This window comes from Notamacropus eugenii, chromosome 1 (genome assembly GCF_028372415.1).
Source record: "Notamacropus eugenii isolate mMacEug1 chromosome 1, mMacEug1.pri_v2, whole genome shotgun sequence".
NCBI lineage: Eukaryota > Metazoa > Chordata > Mammalia > Diprotodontia > Macropodidae > Notamacropus > Notamacropus eugenii.
The window spans coordinates 128,104,177-128,122,578 of NC_092872.1; the positions used below are offsets into that span (position 1 = coordinate 128,104,177).

Sequence of the window (18,402 nt, forward strand, 5' to 3'; positions counted from 1 at the left end):
ATATTGCACTAGCCTACAGAGCGTACCCTTGGCTTATGTTTTTGTCCCTGCTAAAAACACAATGTATTTTCTGTGCACATTGCTTTCCAAACTAGAAGAGAAAGGTGAAAGGGGCAGAGAAACATCTCTTCATTCTCCAATTAACAGGGAGAGTGCAATGGTTCTAAAAGAAGGGGAAGGTAAAACGGATTCTGAAGAGATAGAAGAAGCTTAACCTGTGTCAGTATTTTAGGGGATGGAAAAGAGAAGAAAGGGGAAAAAAGGACAGTTGAATACCTGAAACTTAGCATTTGGATTAAATATAGCTCCTTCCTATAAGCAAATACTTTCTGTACTTCAAGGAATGATGATGTTGATATTACAGGTGCCTCAGGAGAAAGATCATTCAGTAATAGCTAAAGGACAAAAAGGGAAAGAAACTACCCTACTCCTATGCAGTACTAGAGAGGCTTGCTCAAAATTGCCAAAGGGCAAAATGTCAGAGCAAAGGTTTAAATCCAAGGCTTTCCACCACACCATGTTGCTTCTGGTACTTCACACAGAGGCAAATGATATTGTTAGAGGGGAACTGAAAATGATCACTAGGAAGAATGAAGTCCTAGGCAAGAAACTGAAGACCTTGGGATCACAGTAAGCGTTCCCATTACTCCTGCTGATTAAAAGTAAGAGCTTCAGAATAAAGAAAAAGCAGATTTAGGAAGCAAACAACTAATTAAGAAGATTATGGTTGAATACAGAATTTGGTTTTCTAGTCTAGGAGTTAGAATTTGGGAATAAGTTGGGGATGAAGTACATTTTTCAAGGGGTAGTAAAAATAAATTTGACTGGAAAGTTGGATGTGTTCTATTTCCTCAATAGAATGTAAACTCATTGAAGGCAGGGACTACTTCATTTTTGTCTCTGCCTAACAATACTTTGTATATACTGTGTATTCAATAAATATTCATTGAATTAAAGCTCTCACCAACTGCCATGTATTCAATTATGCATATGATATGCAAATTTATGTGAACTGTACCTCAGTCCCATTGGTTAACAGCCAGTTCCACTCACATGTTCTCTCAAATTTATTATGTCAAAAATGGAACTTGTTTTCCTCTATAATCCTATCCCTCCTCCAAATTTCCCTTGCTCTGTTGAAGATACCACCATCCTTCAAGACACTAAGTTTATCAGCCTTGACATTCCCAGTTCAACATTCAAATTAGTCAACATAATCATAATTGCTCTCTATGCTTCCTATTTCTTCTCTCTCCAATCTATCCTCCTCAGATCTATCAGCTATCTACCAAACACAAGGATGATCAAGTTACTGTATCTTCAAAAACTTTCAATAGCTCCCTACTGATTAGAAGATAAAATGCCAGCTCCTCAGCCTTGGAACTACCTACTATCCACCCCATCCATCAGCTTGCCATCTACCCTGGACCAATTCTCCCCAGACCACTCAATCTAATGAGAATATACTCTAAGTGAATCAATGTGTTCAAATTTGGAACCATAGCCCGGGGCCAGTGCTATCCTGACTGAGAAGTCAGACAATATGGTACACATGGTTCATTGTATTTATCTTGTTCCAGACCATGCTTCACATTTCATTCCACCTTTTCCCCACCATACTTCTTGCCATCTGCCCTGCTGACAAGTATGCATATCCTGCAGTATCACTTTACCTCTATTTTTCACCTTTTGTTCTCTGAACAGTTATTAAATTAATACTACCATTTCTTCTGGAAAGGGCATGTCTGTTGAATTCTCCCATGATTTTATTCACCATCCTTGTGAATTCCCAAAGCAAAACATCTTCAGCTGTCATTAAGGAGTTCAAGTCATGAAATCCAGGGAGACTATATCCCTGAGTACCAAAACAATTAACTCTTGTGATTTTTGAGCCATTGTAAGTGATCTGTGAAAAATCACAGGGAGTCAGAAAGGTACTACAAAACTGGAAACAGGTAAATGTTATCCCAATTTTAATAAATGGGAATAAAGTGGAATGTTTAAATTATAGGCCTGTGGGCTGGACCACAAATACTGAAAAAATCCTCAAATATACTACTAAAGAGTTTGTGAGCATTTAAAAAAAGGAGGACAGATGACTAAGAGTCGGCATCATCAAAAACAAATTATGACAGATTAACTTCCTTTTTTTGGTTAGACTAATAGATCTACTAGACTGGACTATTAGATCTACTAGACTACTAGATCAAAGGAATATCACAATCAGAGCTTATCTGATGAAGTTTCTCATGACATCCTTGTGGATAAGGTGGAAATATGTGGCCTGGAAGATAGCACAAGTTAGATGAATTTAGAAATATTTAAATGACTGGACCCTAATAGAAATGATTAATGGACTGAAATAATGCTCAGAGACAGGTTTCTAGTGGAGTGACTCAGTGAGCTAGCCCTGGTTTTTTTTCATCAATGACTTTGATGATGCTGAACTTAATAAATTTGCAGATGGCAAAGTTGAGGCAGAATTGAGAGAGAAGCCTGGTTCTAGGTAACATAAGGTGAAAGGTTACCACCTCCCAGAATCTAGGATGGTTCTAGGGGTAGAGTTCAAGTTTCCAGTGAGGATAGGGTAGAGATAATGTTTAGAATGGAGTGAAAAGTTTTGGAGATCATGGTTGGAAAGTGAACTGGAGGAGTAGTTTTGGGCAATATAAAGAAGAGAAAGTACACCTATCAAAGGTCAGGGGAGTTTTGATTATTTTCCTTGATATTCTAGATCAGGAGTTCTTAAATCTTTTTTGTATCAAGGACTCTTTTAGCAGTCCACGGTGAAGCCTGTGGACCCTTCTTGGAATAAGGTTTTTAAATGCATATAGTAAAATACAAAAGAATACAAATGAAATCAATTATTTTGAAATAGTTGTCATAATAATAATAATAACCAAATTCACTGACCCTAGATTAAGAACACTTCTTCTAGACCTTTTGTTCTTTTAAATGAATCTTGTAATTATTTTGTCTAGCTGTTTTGTACTGTTTTGGTAGTTTTATTAACATGACACTAAATGTGTGAATTAATTTAGATAGTACAATTTTAATTATACTGGAATGGTCTAAACATGACTAATGAATATACTTTTAATCACAGAGTATTTTATAATTTTATGTATATGTCTTGAGTATTCCTTAGATTAAGTCCCAGATATTTTATGCATTTTGTTATTTTGAATGAGATTTCCCTGTCTATTATCTCTTCCTAAATGTTATTATTGCTAGATAGGATATAATGCTGATTTAGATACTTCACGGAAGCTATTAACTGACTCAACTCTTTTGCTGATTTTCTAGAATTTTCCAAGTAAACTATCATATCATCAGCAAATAGTACTTTTAATCTTATTTTTTAAAAAATCCCTCTTTGCCTTGTTTTCTAAAGTTTTTGGGGGTGTTTTGTTTTTAGCATAAATGAATGTTGTACTTTGTCAAAAGTCTTTTCTATGTTTATTGGTATAATCATGTGTAGTTTGAGCTATTTTCATTTTTAATGACTAATTACATTGTTTTCTTTATGTTGAGCTATCCTTGCATCTCTGATATAAATCCAACATGGTCATAGTGAGTATTTTTTGGATGTACAGTTACAGTCATTTTGCTAGGATTTTATTAAAACGATCTTAATGATAATGGCTTAGACTTCTCTTTCTTTGTTTATCCTTTGCTAGTTTATTAGGTCTTAGGACATTTATCACACAAACTGAATTTCATGATATGTTTTCTTTCCAAATTGTTAAGAATAATTCCTACAGTATAAGTATTGATTGCTCTTTAAATCCATGAAAGAATTTAATTGTAAATCCAAGTGGACCAGGCTTTTCTCTTTTGGTATTTCCTTTACAGCTGTTTCCATTTCATTCTTCTGAGACTGTATTATTTAGGAACTGTTTCATACTGTGTTAATTTGGGTATTTTACATTTCTCATAGTTAATCTTCCATTTAAAAAAAATCAGTTTTTCTGGTATAAAATTGCATATGGTAGCTTCTAGTAACTCCTTTTTTCTTGTTTGCTGTGATTTACCTTGTTTATTTTGGTAATTTGATTTTTCCTTTCTTTTTATTCAAGTTATCTAAAGATTTACCAAGTTTGTAAGTTTTTTCAAAGAACCAGCATTTAGTTGTATTTAATTCCATATTCGTATTGTTTTCCATTTCATCTGTTTCTACTCTAATTTTCTAGATTTCCTTTTCTTTGGTTACTGTGGTTTATTCAATTTTTTCATTTAAAAAATTCTCAATCTAAAAAATTCTCATTTTAAAAATTTCATCCATTAAGCCTCTCTTTTTCCATTTTTTTATTGTATGTTTACAGAGATAAAAGTTTTCTTTTCAGGATGGCTTTAGTTGAAACCTAGAAATTATATACATTATCTCACTGTTGTCAACATTTTCATTTTGTTATTGTTTCTCTGGTTTTTTTCTCTGACCCACTCATTATTCTGAACATCATCATTAACTCTTCATTTAATTTTGTATATTTTGCTTTTGTTCTCTGCACTAATCACTATTTTTATTGTGGTAAGGTAGTAAAAGGATGTGTTTGTTATTTATCCTTTTTTTACAGTTACTTACAATTTTTCTGTGCTTTCACATATGGCTTACTTTTATAAAAGTACTATGTGATGCTAAGAAATATGTATGTAATATAATGTAAAATATGTAATATTCCTACTCAAAAGATGCCATAAGTCTTTAAGTTCTAAATTTATCTGAGATTGTTCGGTTCAATATTTTCCTTTCTGTTTACCCTTACGTTAGATTTTCCTACAATTCTAGCTTGTTAGTAACTAGATGAATGTCTCTGGATATGTCACTTAACTCCTTTGGGCCTCAGTTTCTTCACTCCTAAAATGAGGCTGTTGAACTAGATAATCTCTTTGCTCCCTTAGGATTCTATGCAATATGAGAATACTTTGAAATAAAAATATGACCTCCCTTTCAAATAAGAATTAATCTTTTAAAATAAGTCCTTCTGTAACAATTCCAGTTCCACCTCCAATTTGGGGATTATTTTATGTCTCTTTTTTAGCCATGATACCTAGCAATAATTCCAATTCCTGGCACTTAGTAAGTGTCTAATAAATACTTATTGATTGCTTGACTGATTTTTTTTTTCACATGACTCATCATTGAGCACAGGTGATCCAGGATCCAGAATAGTGTGTCAATAGAGTACTAGCTCTAAAGCAGGACTAGAGATCAATAGAGCTGAGGGGTAGATATGAAGTTTGGGGATCATATCCATAAAGATGATAGCTGAATCAACTAAAACAGATGATAAAGAGAGTATAGAGAGAAGAGGATAAGGGCCTGTATGAAGCCCTGAGGTACACCTATGCACAGGGCATGGGATATGGATGACACTCTTGAAAAGAGACCAAGAATGATTGATCAATCAATCAACAAACATTTATCAAACTCTTAATATATGCGAAGAACCGTAAGAACAACAGAGCAGTGTCATAAAAATCCAGGGAGAAAAGAGAATGATGATGTGATAAACAAAATCAAATGATACAAAAATTTCTTGAAGAAGAGGAGGGAGAAAAGTTAATGGAACCATCATGAAGACAGCTGCAGTTTATGTCATATTATTTGACAAAGAAGTGAAGTCCTGTGAAGAATTTGACAAGATTCTCCAAACCAAGGCAACACAAACCTTAATACTTGAAAACTTCAAAATGAAGATATGCATGGGGAGAATGTGTGAAACTATGTTGGAAAATATGGTTCTGAATAAAGAAGTGAAGGATGCCCAGGGTTTTAGATTATTGAAAAGCATAATGTGGAACTCAAAATTAAAAAAAAAAATTAATGTCAAAAATTGTTTTTGCATGTAATTTGGAAAAATATTATTTAAAAAAGGTTATTCAGAATGTAATGGAAATATTATTGTGCTATAAGAAATGATGAACAGGCAGACTTCAGAAGAACCTGGATGCTGAATGAAGTGAGCACAACCAGGAAAACATTATACACAGTAACAGCTACAGTGTGCGAGGGCTGTTTTTGATAGACTTAGGCCTTCACAGCAATGTAAGGACTTAAAACACTTCCAAAAGACTCATGATGCAAAATACCATCCACATCCAGAGAATTATGGAGTTGGAACAAAGAATGAAGTGACTATTTTCTCCTTTGTTATGTTTTGTTGGTTTTTCTCATGGTTTCTCCCATTCGTTTTAATTCTTCTATGCAACATGACTAATGTGAAAATGTGTTGAACAGGAATGTATATATAGAACCCATATAAGACTGAATGTCTTCTTGGGGAGGTAGGGAGGAGGAAGGGAGAGAAAATTTGGAATTTATGGAAGTGACTGTTGAAAACCGAAAACAAATTAATAAATTTGGGGGGTGGGGGGGTGGGAAGCCTGATGCTGGTACATCATGGATACTTTCTTCAAGAAGAAAGGAAGAAAAAAAATTGAGTCAGAATGCACTAAACATGGTTAGCACCAAGATTCAATACAAAAAAAAAAAAAAAGAAAGAAACTGATTATCTTGGCAAAAAAGAAATGACTAGTTACTGAAATGGCAACCATTTCAGAAGTAGCTTTCTGTGTGAAATCAGATCATTGCAAGTCTGGATCAAAGGTCAAAATTGAAAAAAAGATAATAATTAGAAGACACTAAATGAAATTACAATAGCTCCAATCCAAACTATTAATTATACAAGCTACTAATGCTGAAAAAATTAAGAAAAGTATCCGCAATGACATTGATTACTGCTATTTCTTGGAGGCTCAATTTTCCCAAGGAGATAAGTTATCAAAAAACTGTCTCAGCCTGTGAACATCTTGCCAAACAGAAAAAAACATGGCAGTCAAGACCAATACCAATTTACAATATAAAATCATCTTCAGAAGACTGTATTGGAAAATGGTGAAAGATTATGAAAACTATTTCCTCACAAAACAGCAAAGTTAGGAAGGAGAAATCCAGCCTTACGAAAGCTTTACTGTGAGACCTATCAGGATGCTGCTGTATTGAGAGCTTTCTTCTCTACTACAGGGGATGGAAGTAGAGATTGTACTCCATTTGGTTCCAGAGGTCCTGCTATGAAAGTCTTATTATAATATTATAATAGCATAACCAAGTGGCAGTGATCACTATGTCAAGGGAATTTTCCCTTGACATAGGAAATTATTTTTAAGTAATTGAATAAAATGATTTTTAAATAATTGAAAAGTAGATTTTAATTTAGGATTAACTTTTCTTTCACTGTTCTGGCTTTGTATTCAAATACTTTTGGTCCAAGGAAAAAGGTAATACAGTAGATCCTGTGCAGTTCTGTTTCATGAGATATATTTTCATGTTGAAAAACTTTCCCATGATAAATAATATCATATAAATATTCACTTCTATCTAATAATGTTTTCATAATTACCTCTACTGCTCCTCAACATTTTCCCTCTAAAACTAAAGAGGAAGATATTAAATATCTGTACCCTTATCTTCTAACAACCTTTTGTTAACTTCATCAGTCTTTGGTTTCCACTTCCTATTTCGCAAAGGCAAGTGACTCATGCAGAGTTATACAATAATAGGAAATTTTTTAAGAATCTAGTTATAGTCATCATTGGATCACAGATAGATATACATATATATATATGCTTATAAATCATGTAATACTTATAAATACTTATAAATCAGGTAATCCAACTCCTTCATTTTGGACCTGAGAAAATTGAGGTCCAGAGAAATTAAGTGACTTGATTACAGTCAGTACAGATACTGTCCAACATTTATAACACCTAGGTGTCTAATACCTGACATACTTCTGGATCAAAAGATAAATTGTCTCTACAACATCCAGGACCTAGCACAAAAACAAATCCCACTAATGGTCCTTTCAAGTCTATTTTTGATGAATTGCCAAGGTCACTTAAGAACCCAGGCGATGACTTGCTTTTCAGAGTCCTGTTTCAAACTCATGCTCAGCCTGTCATTGGGGCAATGCTCCCACAGCAAGAGTTATATAAAATTTCTCTCTTCTTCCAGCAATTTTCAAGATGAAATGCTAATTTAAGAGAGGTTCTACATATTTATAAACATCAGACAGGAAGGAGAGGGACATTATTGACAACTGATTTAAAAGGTAGAATTTCATTTGTTATTTCATTTTCCCTCAAATTTCTGGCTTGGTACTTAAATGCTTTTGATTCCAGGGAAAAAGGAGCTGCTAATCACTGCTCAAGCAAGGACATGGACTAGGAGGGATGAAAGCCCATTTATCCTAAGTAAAGTAAAAGAGAGATAAAATAAGAAGATATCAAAGATATAGGTACAAAGGAGTATTAAGGGAAAGTGTTGCCTAACTTCTCTTCTTAATCCAATCAGTGAGAAGTTTTCTACTCTTTTAGTTTTCCCTGTAAAAGATAAGGTTGAGTCTACTCACAATAAGCTTCTGTTGGAGGTAATATTAGAATGACAAAGTTTTAAGATAAAAGAGTAGGTAAGAAGGAGAAATATATAGGCAACATTTTTATTTTAAATTTCTTCTCAAAAATGTGTGAGGGAAAATACATAAAGCAGAAAAAGTATCTAAAATACTGTCAACTAACCAATGATTTAAATATTTTATGAGAAGCAATAACAACTAGTTATGAATAAGTATAACTCTTATATATACTCTTATATAGTATATACTCACTAACTCTTCCTTCTGAAAAGTCTTTGAATTAGTACTTAACCAAAATATGTTTCCACGCCTAAATTTTTATCTATACTTTTTAGTTATTTCAGGGAGCTGAAGTTTTATAGCTTAAAAACTGGCATTAAGGTTAAATGATTAGCATCAGAATTATTTTAAAGGTACCAGAGTCTTAGAAAATTTATTAAATCTAAATGCCTGTTAAGAAACAAAAGCATATGCTCACATCTTATATATGTAAGGTATAAAAGCTGTACCACCTATTGTGCTTCACAAATCAACTGAGAAAAGGAATCCTCTTTAATGTTGAGTATGTGAGCAGGTTACTTGTTTTCTCCCTTTATAGGAGACATCTTCAGTCACCTCAGTCAGGACAGTCACTTTACGTACAGGAAGAGTATAAGGACTGTGACTGGGAATAGCCTGAAGACCTCTCCCTACAGGAAGGTATGAAGGATGCCCCTGCTGTAGCACAACTATTTCTTCCTTCTCTCTTGAATAGCTTAAATACGATCAAAATTTAAACAAAGGTATCTTTTAAGGACAAACAAAGCAAGGAAATGATAAAATGAATAAGACAACAACAACTTAAACATGATTGTATTAAGAACAAACAGTATCCTCACACAGATGAAGCAAACACTCATTCTTTTTGTAAGAAACTAAACTCTTAAACTGGATTCAAAGTAAGTTCTAGGATGATCTATGATTTCACGGATAATTAATTATTTGTTTTGAGGGGAAATTCTAAATTTCCTTTTCTTAATTCTAACTTTTTTTCTTCCAACTTTCAAAAAATGGATAAAGTTACATATTTAAAGAGCTGTAGTGGGAAAAGTCCATTTTTTTTTTTAAGCAAAGAACTCTCAAGTCTTAGAAATTCAGTTCATTGAAAATGTAGATAAAGCTGATTCAAAGATAGTAACTGATCTTAACACAGGTAGAAACAGTTAATGTTCAAGAAATAAATACTTACACCTACAAAACCAGATTCAGAAGAACTCATTAAGATATACTTACTGAGAAATGGTGTTGGTGTCTAGGTCAACACAACTAACATCTGGTGGTGGATCATAGAGATCAAAGTATCTTGAATCAATCCCTACTATGAATGGACATGGTGCGCTCAAAACATCTGCTAGAGCCAATGGGCAAAGAGGAACATATGGGCACGGCCAGTGGAAAGGAAATATCATCTTTGGATAAATAACAGATAAAAGAAAATTTAGTTTATGATAGAAACAAATTACATAAACATAATATATTATCTTTTAAATACACATTTCATTTTCAACACTTCATAAAGGATGATACTTACAACCAGAGCTAACATCTATTGCTTAGTTTACTATCCTATTCTGATGTCTTAATGTGGAATGCATTACAAGTTCTGGTAGCTACTCCCAAGCAGGGAAGACTTTAAATTTGGGTATGGTATTAGACGTGGTGTCTTGTTGTCATCCAAGTTCTAAGTTACCTAAGTCAAATAGGATCCTCCGCAGAAGGAAGGTGCCACCAGAGGATGATTTTTTTTCAGCCACTGAAGCCCATGACAATGGTTTACTAAAGGATGGATGGATTGTGATCTACATAGTGGAATGAGTAGCCACAGAGGTAAAAATCAATGACCTTCTGAGGCATCTTAGTATAATAATCAATACACTGAAATAAATCTAAAAATTAAAAAAACATTAAAATGAAAATATTAATCAAATTAATTCATTAATTGAATTAACTAAAACATTAAAATTTTTAAAGTAAAAAAAAAGTCCTCCTGAATTTTCACAGAACATGAGTTGGAAGGGACTTCAGAAATGATCTGTTTCATTCTTAAACAAGAATCTTTTCTTTTACATTATCACCAACAAGTGACTCCACTGGAAAACTTCCAGTGAAGTGGAGCTTAGTAAACTTTCTTGAAAACTTCCATTGAGGTAGAGCTATGAGCCTTTCCCAGGAGCCCGTTTCGATGTGAGGCAGCTCTAATTGCTGGTAAGATTTTCGTTATATTGAATCTAAATTACTTTTTCGTATCTTCTAATTATATTAAATATATCACATATGTATATATGCATGTGGACACACACACACACATTTTTTTGAGGAAAAGAAAACAAATTTATTCCCCCTCCTGTTCATATATATCAGATGTATCTTGTATATGCTTCTGCAAGTTGTCTTTCTCCTCTATTAGAATATATGCTGCTGAGGGTATGGACTGTATTTTTTCTTTTTTCTTGTAAGCCTGGTACACATATGCTTGATGACTGATTAATTCTACCATGTGACAGCAATTCAACATTTGATGGCAATTTCTTTTCCCTCCTAAGTCCTGTCTTGTCCAGGTTAAATAATGGAATTCTATCAGTTCTTATATAGCATGGTTTCTAGTCCTCTTATGATCCCAGTTATCTTCCTTTCAAACATCCAATAATGTGGTACATAGAATGGAATACAATGGTCCAGATGTAATTTTACCAAGGCAGATTTGTCACTATGCATAACCTCCTTTCTTTATGGACAGCATGCATCCTAGGAGAACTGAAGATTTTTTGGTTGCCATATCATATTATTTGCCCTTCTTGAGTCTCAGTGCAGGTAGACCCCTAGAACTTCTCCACATCAACTGCTGTGTAGCTGTTTCAGGAGAAATATACCTCCAAATAACTCAAGCTAAAATATTTTAAAGAGTTTAAAATTACCTAAATAAGTCTGTTGAAAAACTAAAAATCAATAAGAAATTCATACTTACAGAAACCAAGGCTTCTGTCACACTAGTCAGGACAGAAGGCCGCAGGGAATGGATGAGAATTTTATGTTCTGTTACTGCAAACACAAGTAGTGTTACAGCATTTTCAGGGCCTAGGTTTTGTAACAGTGTTGAAAACCTGCCGCCACTGTTAACAAAAATATAAACAAGAACCATAAATAAATATTGGAAGAAAAAAATACATGAAATTTGTCTGAATGATCAGAGATAAAGAAAGCAAATATTGATTAGGTCCAATCTGTGCTGATACAGTCTTAAACCTAATGAAGTCATACTGGTTTCTGCTATTATGCTTTTAAACTCACAGTGAAAACAATTCAGTGTTTATGTGGCTCCAAAATCACTAATCTCTTCCGTTTTATTTTTATTACAGAAAAGGGTTGCTCATCTTCTTAATTTAAATTAAAATGAATAAACTTTGAAGATCTTGATTAAATAAAGGATCTTGATTTAAAGAGCAGTGCTTTAGTTGGATGACAGAGATAGGGCATGTAAAAATGCTTTTTGGACATGGCACATCTATATTCCAATTTCAGTTTTGAGTAATCAAGATATGTAACTCAGTTAAAATAAACCAATAAACGAAACTCTGGATTTACCAAAAGGTAGGTGTGATTGTTTCCTTTACAAAAATAATTGCTAATTTGTTCTTTTAACATCAAGTTCCTCTACTGAATTTAAAATATAACTCAACTTAAACATGATTTTTAAAAATACACTTATATATATATGGCAATGCAACTGTTAAACTGTTTTCTTATTTTTAAGTATGTGTAAAACACTTTACATTTGCAAAATGGTGATTTACAATAAAACAACTTATTCAGAAAACATTGTTAGTTAATAGTTACTTCTATAACGAAATGTGGAATCAGAGCTACAAAGTGAGAGAACAGATAGAAAGTAAGTTGCTAATGAAACCATTTGCAATTTTTAAAAAACGAAGGTAAAAAATATAAGTAGCTCTCCTCCCTTAGGTTTATACTACATAACTTAATTATATTGTGACTACAACTCTATGACTAGAAAATTATGTTGCTCATAACTAATGTGGAAATATGTTTAACATTAGTGTACATGTATAACCTATATCTGATTGTTTGCTGTCTTAGAAAGGGATGGAAGAGGTAGGAGGGAGAAAATTTGGAATTCACAATCTTATGAAAATGAATGTTGAAAACTATCTTTACATGTAATTGGAAAAAATAAAATACTATCAAGTAGGAAGAAAAAGAAAAGCATGTTGCTAATCAGACTTCAAGGAGCTATATTATGACAGGATAACACATTTCATAGTTTTTCTTAACTGGTAAACTGATGAAGTATGTTATTCTGTTAGTCTGCAAAACTAGAGCTATAATGAATTTTTTTCTCCTTTCAAATTATATTTAGAATATATAACTTTTGGGGGGAAATGAAAACAAAGCAATATATTTTTCATAAAATACACATGTATTTGGACATATGAAGCAGAAAATATTCTAAACTAAAAAAACACTTCACAACAGAATGTTTTCATTATAGTCCTTCTACATGACTTCAAAACCTATTAGATAAATATTAATCCTAAGAAATTTAAATTTAATAAAAAGTTATAGCAAAGTATTTTCACTATTTGAAATTATAAAATATTCTAGTGGAGAACAATTGTTTAAAAAAAAGATACCTAGTTGGATAATGAGCATTTAAAATTTCAGAAAAGGTTTAAATAAATTTGAACTTATATGAAAATGTAGCTTTACTTACCTCAAAGGAAGAGGTGAGGACACAGGTTGACTAAGAATAAGATTATCATATGGTGATAACTGAAATAGATTTAAAGCAACAGTGTTTTTTAAATAAACCCTTTACTAATGGCAAAGAAACTACAGGAAATACTAAATCATTTGAAACCCCAAATTTTTTTTGGAAAGTCATATCATAGAGTAAATATGTATAGGATTAATGAGGATGCCATAAAAACTCCCTTCTCCCATTTATCATTATCATAACTAAGTGCACAAAGATTTTGAGGAAACTATTTTAACCATCACTTTTTTTTCTATCCTTACCTTTTCCTTTGTAACCATTTTTCTCATGCTCCCTAACAATTTTCTTAAATATTATCGTAAGGAATATAAATTTTAAAACATTAAATATGAATTAATATGATAAAATACATGTTTTCCTTTCTAAGTATTCATGTTTGCTATCATGATTCAATCTTTTAACAGAAACTAAGTATTAGTCTAATTTAGAAGTACAAAAAGTGGTTTGTGTAATTTCATGCAACATTAGAAACATGGGCATTTATCAATGTCCAAACCTCAATCTGAAATTTATTATTTAAAATTTTACAAAATGGAAAAATATTCACATAATATCATAAAAATCAAGAAAATGTTACCTGAACTAAAATTCGTGGCCTCTGAGGAGATGGAAAAGGAACTTTGTGCATAAAATGTGAAATATGCCTACAAGAAATAAGAGAAAAATGTCAGCCTATGAAATATTTAATTCTGAAGCATTTTATACTATAAAATACATATTAACGCCACATATACATCTTGTACAGGTTATTCCAAAGTCCCTGTACCTGTTACATCCCATGGTATTATATTACTTAAATACTTGCTCCATTTTTTTCTTCCAATGGCACCAAGATAAAAATTATTTTTCAGCATATTAACAATAATTTACATAGAATAATTATTTAGACAATGCCTTATTTCTCTTTGTATTTTTTATCCAGCATCTATTAGAGTGCATAGTAGGAATTTCATAAATATTGCAGTGAAATCCTAAGTTAGAATCCTGCATCAAATACTATTTTTCTGAGCCTGGGAAAGTAATTTCACCCCTCTCAGCCTCAGTTTTCTTAACTGAGAGATGAGAGTTAATGGTCTCCAAACTCCTCTTCAGCTCCAATGTAGGATTCTGTGCTTTAGTGAACAAAAGAATGAAAGGTTAGATATAGTGCACTCATCACAGGGGCAGAGAGGTCTGTAGCTCATCTTGCATCTATCTGTGAGGCTGAAACAGTCAGCATATCAGTTTGCAGCATATTTTGTTCAAAAGTGGCCGTTCTCAGACAGGATCCTTATATCAAAGAGATTTACCTCTTAAAAGTCATTTGGGAGTATGACTGAGTAAGAATGATTCTTCATAATGAACAGGCAGCTTGATGGTGCCATAGTGCACAGAGCACTGGGCCTAGAGCCAACAAGACCTGAGTTCAAGTCTAGCCATGTGACCGTGGGCAAGTCACTCAAGCTCTTCATGCCTTAGTGTCCTCACCTGTAAAATGGGGATAATAGTAGTATCTACTCCCCAGGGTTGTGTGAGAATCAAATGAGGTAATCATTATAAAGTACTTCAGCATAGTGCCTGGCACTTAGTAAACACTATAAATGTTTATTGTTATATTCGACTTCCTTGAAAGAATTATGTCACTTCTAGATCCTCTATTTAAAAAGGTACCTAGCAGCATTCTAGTTAAACTTCATCAGAGTTATCCTGAATCTCAGCATCCCGCAAGATCACATGACCCTGAAACTCACACCTCCCCCAAACCTCTACCTGGGCCACACTGATATGGGAGTGTCCTTCCTCCCTTCAGGCCCCTCCCTCACTTTTATGTATTGTCTCCCCATTAGATTCTGAGCTCCATGATGGCAGGGACTGTCTTTTGCCTTTCTTTGTATTACCAGAACTGTTTAGCATGGCATATAGTAGGAGCTTACGACATGTTCCCCAACTGACTGATTTTTATCTCCACTAACAGGGAATAGGTTTTAAAATTGGTATTACTTTTTTTTCCTGCAAGAAAAAAATTTCATCTCTACAAAAGATTCTGATTTATACACTACAGAAATAAAGAATGGAATTATGAAGATAAAAAATCCTTTAAAAAGCAAGATGTTAATGCTCATTTCATAGACCCATTTTTATATTGTGTGTATCTTTTAAAACTACATTAAAAGACATTATCTGTTCTCCCATAGGAATAATTTTAATTGGAGAATTGCAAATCTAATGAACTCATTATAGATCATCAGAATAAAAATTCATTTGTTCAACAAATATGTTCCAGTTACTTTATCATGGGGCAAGGAACCCTGCACCTGGAATAAGCAAGATCTGAGTTCAAAACCAGGCACAGACATGTATTAGTTAAGTGAAAATTCATTTAACTTCTGTTTGCCTCAGTTTCTTCATCTGTACAATAGGGATAATTATAGGATTTTCCTGCCTGGGTTGGTGCAAAGATAAGATGAGATAATGTCTTTGCAAGGTTCTTTGCAAATCTTAAAGTGCTATATAAATGTTAGCTATAAATATGAATTGTGTTAGGTGCTACAGGGGTATACAAAGGTGACTAAGACACTATACTATTTATTGTCTAGTAGCATAGAAAAGACAAGTACACATGCAATTATACTTCAAAAGTCTGTAATTTTGTCAACAAGAATATTCTCTCTACAGACATAGATCACAATTTCTCTATAATAAGTGATCTTGGAGAGTTGTTATGGATGACAATATTATCCTGTTAGCATTTTGGTGACAAGCCTGTCCCAACTAGTCTACGTTGGATAGTTTGCACACAATAAATATACAGACCATTCCTAAGATCACATTCAAAACTTCAGTGTCTTGGAAGAACTTGCTTCTCCCTCTGAGTACCCAGAGTCATTTTAATTCTACAATGAAGCATCAAATAAAATTGCTAGTAACTATTATACAAGAAAATAAGAGGCACCGGGCCCTCATTGACCTAAATTATTTGCATGAATAGTCAGGAAGAAAATGAAGAAGGTAGACAAATGTGGGGCAAGACAAAATTGGAGAGAAGATATATCAACTTCCACATGACAATTCAGTTACTGTCTAACAAAAACTGGATCATTCTGGGTTCTGTGACTGAAAATTCCTGACAGCCTAGGTGATAAGTGGGACAAAAAGCATGACAGACAAATATAGAACAAAAAAATGTAGATTAGTTGTATAAGATTGTATTAGTTGTATAAGATCCTCATGCCAAAATTGGAGGAAGACTGTATGAGGTAGCAGAAAGAGGAATGGCCTGAGGAGTCAGAATGCCTGACTATCTGCCACGGAGCACCCACATGATGTTGAGGAAGTCACATAAGCTTGGTCTGCTCATCTGTAAAGTGGGGACAATAATAATGAGGCTGCAATAACAACTTCAAAAGGTTGTTGTGGAGAAAGCATAGACTATAAATGTAAGTTATTACATTTGCTTAATTTAGTCTCATCAAATATAAACTTTACCCGATTCCTTAATTTTTGACGTGTCATATTTAAATGGGGAAGGAAAAATTCAAATACAAGTTCAATGCTTATTATTCACCACAGGTTCATGCAAACATAGGTTCAGAGCTGCAACGAACCTCAGAGGCCATCTAGTACAAAAACCTCATTTTTACAGATAAGGAAATTGAGGCACAGAGAGATTAGTGACTTGCTACCATCATTGAGGCTGGGTGTGGTTTGTGAGAGCTGAATCCTGGTCCTGACTATGAATCCTATAACTCTGCCATGGGACTATAACACATGCAAAAATATGCAACATGTTTTAGCTCAGGATTTTAAAAAATTATTGATTATAGAAAAACAAATGGGAGAAACGTATATGTTTCATTTTGGAAATAATAGATAACAGAAATAACCCTGTTATGAAAACAAAATTTAGCAGTAGTTTTTAAAATTTTTTTTTAGACCAGACTGTGGATTTTATTGATATAGGGAGTTCCAGATGAAGAAACTCTCCCTTCCACTACAGACAGGCACCTGCTCTGCATTTGCTCTTAAAGACTGCCTGGAGCACGGAGAGGCCCAGTGAGCTGCCCAGGAACTCAGAGCGAGGATGTGCTTGTGATGGATTAAAACCAGGTCTTCATACCATTTGAGCTCACATCTATCTAGTACGCTACATTGCCTCTCACCTGGAAATGGATCCCTTGATACAACCCTCTCTAAACATATAATTCTATTATTCAAATGCTAGCATTGAGATAATATGAAATTAAAATAGTAGAATTACATATCTAGGAAATGTTACATCAAGGGAATGTTACATTCGACATGTGAAATTTGGTTAACTCACAAACACAAAAAACTGCATGTTAAATCTAACAAAACATAAAATTAGAATCAAAACAATTTTCAACTTACTTCTCAATTGGAAGGACATGAGGTCCAGAGATGGAATAACGATATAGAAAAGTCAGAAATTTCTTGAAGGCATCAAAGAAAGGCCAGTGAGAAAGAAGGCAGATGCATTTATTAGTGTGAACTGTTTTGGAGCTATCAGATTTCCCCTCTGTAGAGGATGCTAATCCCAACTGAAATCTTTGTTTCTCTGTGAGATTCTCCTCAGGGTATGATTCATAAAACTGAATAGCAGCACCATAGACCTGCAAAATAATTAATGTTGGTAACATGTACGTTTTCATATTCTTCAATGTAAACTAAATATGAAAATATTCTTGGAACATTAAACCTCTTCCCCTTTTCCCCCTCACCTAACAAGATACTGTTCTGGACTCCTAGAAAAAAGTTCTATTGTATTTGTTTTTTTAAGAGTGAAAACTGTCCTACAAAAAATTCTTTCTGTAAGTGACCTATGGAAACAATTTCACATCATCTTGAGAAGGGAAATGGAAACAGTAAAAGTACAGCTCTGTGCCAATTTTGAGGAAGCATGCCAATGAAGGATGTAACTTTTGCTAGGGTTAGTCTTACTGGAATAGTTGTGACTGTAAAAACTTTTATCATAATGGCATAGAAGAGTTTGGAGAGACAGAATAAAATGATTTCTTTGCTGTATCTAGAAATTCCTGTTGGCTTATTCACATTTTTTTGTCCAGTCCTGTGATTTCACTGGTATGGAGAATTCCCACATGGAAACTCCATCCACACAGAAGAGCAGCAACTCATCTGCAATTTAATAACTTAGAG

At 33.5% G+C, this 18,402-nt stretch overlaps 1 protein-coding gene across 7 annotated transcripts in view; it reads right to left on the reverse strand.

Moving 5' to 3' along the window:
* Positions 1-18,402, reverse strand: part of DENND4A (DENN domain containing 4A) — a 136,527-nt gene that overhangs the window by 46,081 nt on the left and 72,044 nt on the right. For all 7 annotated transcript variants that reach the window (XM_072614425.1, XM_072614418.1, XM_072614413.1 and 4 more), the window contains 5 exons: positions 17,617-17,858; positions 13,826-13,892; positions 13,186-13,244; positions 11,422-11,566; positions 9,690-9,865 (listed from right to left, as the gene is read on the reverse strand). In XM_072614425.1, coding sequence (XP_072470526.1) covers positions 9,690-9,865; positions 11,422-11,566; positions 13,186-13,244; positions 13,826-13,892; positions 17,617-17,858 — 689 coding nt within the window. The remainder of the gene's footprint in view (positions 1-9,689; positions 9,866-11,421; positions 11,567-13,185; positions 13,245-13,825; positions 13,893-17,616; positions 17,859-18,402) is intronic.